At 24.3% G+C, this 9925-nt stretch overlaps 1 protein-coding gene across 1 annotated transcript; it reads left to right on the top strand.

Moving 5' to 3' along the window:
• The first annotated feature begins 5286 nt into the window (after positions 1-5286).
• LOC111029274 (oocyte zinc finger protein XlCOF26-like) lies at positions 5287-7933 on the top strand. The gene is made up of 2 exons (XM_022308237.1): positions 5287-5377; positions 7638-7933. Exons 1-2 carry the CDS (start codon positions 5287-5289, stop codon positions 7931-7933), a joined length of 387 nt encoding a protein of 128 aa, XP_022163929.1.
• Positions 7934-9925: the final 1992 nt, after the last annotated feature.

The raw sequence follows: 9925 nt of genomic DNA, 5'->3' as shown, positions 1-9925 counted from the left end.
TCCAAATAAGACATTGGTTTTCAGTTTTTATTTTATTATTTATTATTATTGAATTGTTATTTCCAGTGATTGTGATTTGTGATTAGGATGAAAGTGTTTGATAAAAATGGATGTTTTTCTTAGTCTTGTTGCAGTGGTTCTCAATCTGGATGACTTGTCGTCCAAGGGTGACATGGAACCGCATAGGGGTGACATAAAGTATCCATGAGAAAAGAAAAAAAAATAAGAGAATTATTGATATTTTTGATTAAAATAATATTATTGCCACTATCGTAACAACAGAACAACAAAATAATAAATATAATAATATAAACATACAATACTTTGTATATTCTTTATTATTTTTCAATATTCTTATTTTTTTTAATTTGTCAATTTAAAGTGTTTATTGAACCTCAAACTCAAATAAGGTGTATAATAACTATATTTTTAAAATAAAATGGAAAGCATTTATATTTTTCTCCTAAAATGTACAATTTAAATTGTTTACTATATTTATGTTAGGACAGCATAGTATGAGGTTACATGAAACAAAAAAGGTTGAGAACGACTCTTGTATACATATTTATCATTTATTTACCTTTTACAGTTGATGCTATTTGACATAATTGGGATATTTGAAATATTTTTAATATCTGGGTAAATAAGTGACTTAAAAAAGATAAATACATTATCTGTATTCTCTAGTTTGTAGATTTATTTATTTAAATTTTGAAGCAAGATCAAATTAATTTATAAATAATTTTGTGTTATACACACATAAGATACAAATATCCAAATACCAACGAGAGATCACAAATAATTCTTCTTGTGTTGGAGATCAATTTACTTGAGTAGTAATAATTATTTATTTATTTATCGATTCAGACGCCATTTGACTTTATACATTTTAACAGTATGCAATAATACATATGAAGGTAATTTTCATCACATTAGATGGCATAAGCTTTGAAGATAACAAAATATTAATAAACTAAAAATATATAAAAACAATAAAATTACAGAAATGTAGCCCATATATCAATATTATTATCATTTAAACTATGCATTGTTCTAACTAAGGGATCATTTATAAAATGTGTGAATAGAAAGTTGAGATGTGAAAAGACACTGAGGATCTAGTGTAAGCGATTGGAACTCTTGAGATGATTATATGCTCAAAAATTATAAAACTATCTATTATTATAGATGAACATTTATCATGCAACCCGAGATAACAAATATTAGTAACACTTGTTATCTTAATTCTAAATTGTTAATGTACCCATAAATAATGTTATTGCGAGCATAATTTGTTTTGTTGGCCATTTAAAATAATATGCTTGAAAAATTTTAAATGTTGACTCGTGCTTGTTGCTATTATTTGAAGTACATTTTTATATCTACTCATTTGGATCAATAATATTATGTTCTAGTTCTGCTGTGCTCAAGAAAATATGTATGTCCTACCCCAAATTGCAACAGATCTTATTCAAACAAGTCAAGTGTTAGGCAACATCTTCGGTTTGAGTGTCAAAAAGAACCACAATTCTACTGTGTTGTGTGTTTAAAACAATTTTTTCGGAAAACTAGTCTTAAGTCTCATATGGGTATAATACACAAACTTTTAGATGTATGAAACATTAGTAATGTTAATACTATGTCCAGATCATAAGATGTACAATAATAAATCATGTGCTGAAAAAGTTGTCTTAGTATAAATAATATTCAACGTGTACTTAAATAGTAGAGTAAAACCAATTGTAGTTATTATTTCGAGTTGTGTTATTTAATTCCATCATATTATCCAAAAAACTTACTTTGGTAACAGTTTTTGTTTTATTTCAGATAGGAGACATCAATGTTTAACATGTGGCCGTATGTATACGTACCACAGAGGGCTAGTGAGGCATATGACATATGAATGTGGTGTTGACTCCAAATTCCAGTGTGCCATGTGTGGACGACCATTTAAACGAAAAGAAAATATGAAATCTCACATGATAAATATTCACAAGTTAACTTGTTAAAATGTTTTGATCTCCAAAAAAAAAATTATTTATATTTTTTTAGGGCATGTTTTGGTATTTTATTATTTTATACCCATGGTTATATAAAATACGATGCAATGTTACCAATACTTTTTTTTGCAAAAAAATGATGTGACCTAAAATTAACATTTATTATGTATTATTATTAATAACAAATATGGAATCTACAAACATAACATGATAAATATTGTAGCACTTATTATTATTACGGTATATTATGTATAATAAGTAATCTGGTAAATTCACCACCAGTAATTTACCTCTATACAATTGATCTTCAATAAATAAGAAATATTACTTTTTTATTTAAAATATTTACCAACATTATTAAACAGTTTATAAATATTGTAGATTTATAGAAATATACAATAAAGAGTATAATAAATGTATGATATAAACATTTGTTTTTATAGGGTCTTGGAAATAATGCTTACATTTTGTATTAATTTGTTAACTGAATAAATACATAAAGATTGGATTTTTAATTAGGTATAAACATTTTACTCACCATATTTGGGCACTTAGTTCCAATAATTACTTGTTAAGAACAAAAGTCCAAGTAAATTGGGTGTATAATATCATTATAATTTATAGTTGAATACTGAAAATTATTTCTTAATACTTTTCTGAATATCAAAAAGGAAGGAAAATAAATTAACTTGTAAATACAAATGTTTTCTAGAGTTCATATTAAATTCATATATAATTTTTAAATTTTGTGTTATTTTTGCATTGTGACTGATATTTTATAGAAAATAATGGTATTTTATTAATAGTAGGATATATAGTAAACTAGTCAAGAATCATAAAAGTCAAAAAATTATAAATATAAACATTATTAGAAAATAATAATCAAATTGACTGCATATTATAAATTATGATCAGAAAAACTATTAATATTTATTTTTGAAGATTTCCAATTAAATTTCTTTTTCCAGATCACTAAAAAATATTTACATGACTACATTTGAACTTGAACAAGTTCTAACATTGCCTTTTAAAATACTGTATAATGATTTTATACTATTAAAAATGTTCAATTTAAATAAAATCATTTTTCAATATTATAATTTACTTGTGAATATTTTCAGTAATATGAATAAGAAAGTGTTAGATATATTTTAGCATAAAATTTAAATTTTGTCTCTGAAGTGGGAAAAATTAATTTGTATTCCTGCCATCCAAATTGTACACTTGATTTTGGAAATGCAGTTCTAATATATCTTAACACTTCAATAATATACCAAAATATAATCAAAATACAATGGCAAAAATACTAAGCTCTATATTATTAACTTGTAGTATACACCTTAATTTGAATGAAAATGTAAATTATCGTTTGAAGTGTATGTCAGAACTCCATCTAAACTTGCACTTTGTTGTATAATTACACATTTAAACAATACTACTATTATTGATCATTTATTTTTATTATTTGTGTTTTATAATAATTTGTCTTCCATTATACCTAACCTCGTTAATTTGTAAATTCTATAAGTTAAATTGTTTTTAATTTATTTATATTTATCAAGCAAAGTTAATATAATAAAAAAAAAAACAACGTTTCTAAATATTAAATGATAATTTTTTCATTCAATAATGAATTTATTGAATTTATCTTATTTTACAAATTCAGGTTAATTTATATTCTATATTTACTAATATATTACAGTAAAACCCTGACGACTAATTTTAACAAGATAATATAATATCATATGCATTAAGAACATTACATTGAAATAATTTGCATCAAATTATAATTTAATTTAAAAATGATTTGTTATAGTAATAAAAAAACTCAGAACTTCCCTTTGTTTTAATCAATGCAAAATATTATATTAGTATACATTTGAATACATCAGTGATTCAATAATAAATTACAAAAGCACATTCTGAAAATACTTCTGAATGGGTTGTTAATTGATTTATTAAAAATTTATCATAATTAATTTTTACAATGTATTCACTTTTATTTACTCGTAGTTAGGTATAAAGAATATTAAATAAAGCTTATATCCAAAAATGAACTCTAATATTCAAATTTATTCAATACATCATAATTTATAAATAAATTAACAACTACCATTAGGTACGCAGATGTGTAAATTAGAATAGTTTTAATTACAAATGTTTTATTTTATTTTGATATTGGTATTTATATTTTATTGTGGTGATGATTTAGAGAAATCATTTTTATTATAATTGTACATCATTTTGTTTTACCACTTGTATATTTTAATTTTTATGGTGGCGGAACAGGTACAAGTTGTCTTTACCTATATATATATATATATATATGTATGTTTAATTTATATGAGTAAATGCCTGTATTTTCATTATTATTATGTTACAGCCATCTCTATTAATTTATTAATATTTTTCAGAGGCTAAATTTGCTGTCATGAGTCACGATGGGTTTTTTAAATGCCCTCGAGATAATTGTGGTAAAAGATATAAGTACAAACCAGGATTGTACAGACATTTAAGATATGAGTGTCAGAAAACTAGACAATTTTTTTGTTACATTTGTTTGAAGAGATTTTATCAAAAGGTCCATTTACAGTCACATATGGTTGCAAGACATCTTAGCTCAGATTTTAGTATTACATTGTAATCACTATCAAAACATAACTTTATGATTGTTAAAAAGCTTATACCAAAATTATTATATTATTTGTTGATCATTTTTAATTTATTATTGGGATATTTTTGGGTTATTGTGTTGGATATATAATTGAAATATTTTTAAAAATTTTTTTAGTTTTTTACTTTTGCAAAGTTTAATTATAATGTTATTTTAATAGTATAACATGTTCATTGTTCATGTTATTTTGATAATAAGACGCACAATATAATATGATTTATAATTATTTATTTATCTATACTTATTTATAATTTACATTGCCATCTTAAGGTGTTTTTGATTACTATACTCTTATATTTAGTTTTGTAATTTTTTACGTTGCGGCTATTTGTGTACCTAGAACTGATTTTTTTACAACAATTACTATACATTTGAATTAATTTCAGTTTATTTTACTGTAGTAGTCACATAAGAAACACTGTACGTAATATTGATTTAATTATACCGTGTGAATCATTTGTTAGTATTGTCATGTTTTGGATGTAGGTAGTACTGGTAATGAACAGCATTTAGAGTTCTTGGTATTTGGTTTGTGACTTGTAGTTTTTGTTTACAGCTAACTGTCTTCATAATCCATATTTTTGCACAATTTGCGGCAAGCGGTATAAACATATGGCGAGTTTGCGATCACATGTAAAATTTGAGTGCGGAAAAGAACCTCAATTCTCTTGTGCCATGTGTTCAAGAAAATTTTCAATCAAGAGTAATTGCAGGCGACATGAAGTGCTTGTTCATAACTATAGCCTTTCTTTAAATTCGACTGAATATAAGTAATTAAAAAAATTAAAACCATTGGATACAAAACAAAAGAATATTTAAAAACATTTTTTAAATTTTTTTCCCCCAATTAAAATTTTCAATAAAAATAAAATGCATGCATCTAAAATAAAAATGGAATTTCAACATTCAAATTTGTTGGGAAATATTTTATAGGATGTTAAGAAAATTGTATAGGGGACTATTTAACAAACTATTTGTTTTATTGTTGATCTAAATAATTTGTTAATTGAATGTTAAGATTTCATGAGAAAGTTAATATTGTTTGTTTTTCAATAATTCACCCTATATTTTATTGGTATTCTGGAAAAAAATATTTTTGAAGATAATATTTTTCTGTATAGAATTAATTTAAATTTAAAATACAATTTTCTATATTTATTTTATATTTTTTAAGTTACAATAATTCCCAGTGATTATATGCATTGAATTTATTCAGCAATGTATTGATATTTAATAAAAATGTGTAAATAATATTAAATATATTATTATGATTTTTTTTAACCATGCCATTCCAATTGAATGATAATTATTCACTTAACATTATATTCCTTATTATTTAAAAATACTTTTCAAAGTGAAGGAGAAATGTTATCATTGTAAATGCAAAGTATATGGTAAACAATATACTGAACTAGTAGAAAATAATTATTTTTTGTATTATTAAAATTGATATTATCATGTTATGATATTTTAATACTGAATGTAACAATAATACAAATTTGTACCAATATTATATTGAAAATATTGCCTATATAAATGTGACCATGAACAAATGTTGTGTTTGGTACCAAATTTTATGTTTTGTTGAACCTAGGGTAAAAAGTAGTTCTAGCCAGTAGTTCTAGCCTAGTCTTATCACAGATGATAACATCTTTATTTTAAATACAGTATAATGTGTATAACAAAGTATAAACATTAAGAGGACGCCGCACCCGCATGTGTTGTTGCAGTCTTACAAACGAGTAACATACCAAATTTACGCTCAGCAGTTCGAGTTTTATGCCGTTAGCTTAAAAATTAGAGTGAATCGACCTATTATGAAACTTTATGTTAAGAACTTTATCTATTTTTTATTGGAAGTTTTTTTACAATAATTCAGTTTTTAAGTGAGTTATGAGCATTTTTAATTTACATTTATTATACAAGCATACCTCGCTTAAAAACTGAATTGTCGTAAAAAAACTTTCAACAAAACACAGATAAAATTCTTATCATCAAGTTTCATAATAGGTCGATTTACTTTAATTTTTAAGCTAACGGCATAAAACGTGAACTGCTGAGTGTAAATTTGGTATGTTGCTCGTTTGTAAGACTGCGACAACACATGCGGGTGTGGCGTCCTCCTAACATCTTATCAAAACTAAAAATTTATCCATTTTCATCCTCTCATTTCTTAAACCAAAGAATTAAGTACCTACATTTTAAAACCCATTATAATTTAAAAAAATTATAGTACCAGTACAATCAGTTTATGTAAATTATGTAAACATACTCGTTTTTATATATATGAATTACAAGTTATATTTCAAATTATATTTATAGTTAGTCTATATTTTATTTTTCAAGATTATACTGTATACATCTATAATATTTCAATTATGCGTTTTTATATTCTTATGTTCATGAATTACCAACTACATAGCATGTGAATTTATGATAGGTACATAGATTTTATGATTTTGTAAAATTATAGAATGTGTACTTTTATATTAACTTGTATTTTCATGTTATTCAATTATATACATTTTATAAAGCAGGAATAATTGTATTAGTTTAATGGTTTATTATAATAGAATGAATGGTTATATAAATATGAGAATGATAAAATCAAATCAACTTTTTAATTTAAACAAATGATTCATATTCCATAAAAATTTTTTTTCTAATTTTGAAATAGTCTTCTCTAAGTCTATTTGAGATGTTTATTGAATTTGTTGAACTATGCTGTTAATGTTTAATACATAGACACATTCAATTTAGGGTTTGTTTAATTCAGACTCTGACCGTTAGCTTCAACAGTGCTATGCTTGTAACTAACATCAATAACACTCCAATTTGTTCTGCAGTTTAACAAAATATATATTGTTTTTTAATTGTAACAGGTGCTTGAGTACCGTCAATGTAATTTTTTTTTTTTTGATTGCTCACATCACAGGTGTCCCTTTTTGTTATCGTGTTCTCAGGTAGTCTCCGATGGCGAATGGTTAACAAACAATTGAAAGAGACAGGCTCTGATGGGCGGATCACATGTCCAAAGAATTGTGGTAGCCACTATAAAAGTAAAAGTGGTTTGTACAATCATCTCAAATATGAGTGCGGCATTGATCCGCAGTTTAAGTGCAATTATTGTGGAAAAAGCTTTGCTCGTCATAGTAATATGCGAAGACACATGCTTGTCCACCTGCCAGGTTCTGTGAAAAAGGAGGCTGAAGATGATAATTGCAATCCTTTATGGTTTTATAACACCGATTCCCAATAATCTTAATGCAGCCAAATTACTTTAAATTATGTCACATTATATAGGATTTAAAAATTCTGATTATGCATTTACACACTAAAAATGCTAAAATAAACCCACAAAAAAGTACTTTTTAATACAAATGTGACATTTTTATTTTTTGAGAAAACTCAAATTATTAATTAATTTAATCATTATTGATTATTTAACAAATTAAAATTAATGTTAAAAACATTGAGAAATAAATTGACTTAACCAAAATATTCTATTGACAATAAAGTTTACTAAAGGAAAGAAGCGAAAATTTGTTTTCATTAAGTATGTTAAAAAAATAGCATTCAGTAAGTATAACAAAAAAATATTAAAACCATTAAATTAGTTTTTTAATTATACAGAAATGCACAGACAATAATTTGAATTATTTAATAGATAATATTGTTTTTGACTTAAATCAAAATAATATATCCTTGCAGTCTTTTCAAAACAATTTCACTAATTTAATTTAATTTTAGAATTTCAATTGTTATGTTATAATTTTCTACTTTTGATGTCTTTTAGAATATTTGCATATTAAATTTTAGAGTATATATATTTTTATTATTTTATGTAAAAATTACGTGAAAATTGTACTATAAATGATAACAAATTTGTTTTATTTTTTGAAATAATTATTTTACAGTTTTGTTTTGTATAATTTTTAATGATCACAAAGTTTACATGCTTAACTATTTAATTTTTCATTTGTTTGTTCAATGTTGTACTTATTGAATGTTATGGTATAGTTTTTTTGTTATTGTTATTATTTTGAGTCATTATAAAAATTAGAACATATTATTGTTATTGTTTGTATTATTGATATTATTATTATTATTGATATTATTATTATTATTATTATTATTATTATTATTACTATTGTTAATATTCGGTTGAAATATTTTATTAATTTGTTAAATCAGTATATTATATATTTTTTTTCCACATAACTGATTGTGATCTTAATTATACGAATGGTTATAATACATGTTATTCAATGTTTATTGTTAATTGTTTTAACTAATTTCATATAAAGTAACTCAATAATAATTATGTACTATTATAACATTTTAATTACAATTTTGGATAATTTTTCATGAATTTATGAAAATATTTTGTTTCCGATGAATAATCACGTAAACAATTTTTTCATATTAATAATTATTCATTCAAATGTTAATATTCTAAATAGGGATGATATTTAATAAGTATGAATGGATAGTTTTTTTATTTTTGAAGTGAAACTTCTTTACAGAGCATAAACTGTAATTGTTGGCATCATGGTCAGCTATAATGACTCGATAGGTAGCAAAATTGTCAGTGCCATAATCACAATGTTACGGAACCGATTCCGATTAGGGAAACCAGATTTTTCTGATTTAATTAGTTTTGTATACAAACAAACTATAGATACATGTGTGTCTTTTCTGACTAGGATGCTAGGACGGGTTTTTTCGTACCCTTAGTTAAGAAGTTTCACTTCATCTGCTCATACTCACAAAAAGCACTTTTTTGATGTTTGTAACTTCTGATTTAAAATTTAAGTTAAATTATTATATGATAATATTCATAGATAGTTAATTCTTGCTGATAATTAAATTCATATCATTATGAATGCTGAGTGGAAATTAATAACCTAACTAATAATTTGTTTTAGAAATTTAATGCCATAACATTTTTGAATAACACAATCAAAAATTATATTCTAAATGCCACAAAATAGTAAGATACCTCGTTATGTTAATTATAAGCAATGTCCCATAAGTAATAGTTATAAACATTTCGGGGAGCTTCTCCTCGTTCAATTGGTTTTAAGCCTATTATTATTATTATTTTCAAGAAGATAATGTGCACCGCTGAATATGTTTGTGTTATTTTTCCTTCCTTATCCCAATTAGCAGTGATTTGTACCACCATGTCTGAAACATCTGTTGTTGGCATCAAATTTTCTTTTATACATTTAACCTAGTTGTAGAGTGG

The sequence above is a fragment of the Myzus persicae genome, unplaced genomic scaffold, assembly GCF_001856785.1.
Source record: "Myzus persicae strain clone G006 unplaced genomic scaffold, MPER_G0061.0, whole genome shotgun sequence".
NCBI classification, from domain to species: Eukaryota; Metazoa; Arthropoda; class Insecta; order Hemiptera; family Aphididae; genus Myzus; species Myzus persicae.
The sequence above is the reverse complement of the archived record's forward strand: the minus strand, read 5'-3'. Positions and strand labels throughout refer to the sequence as shown.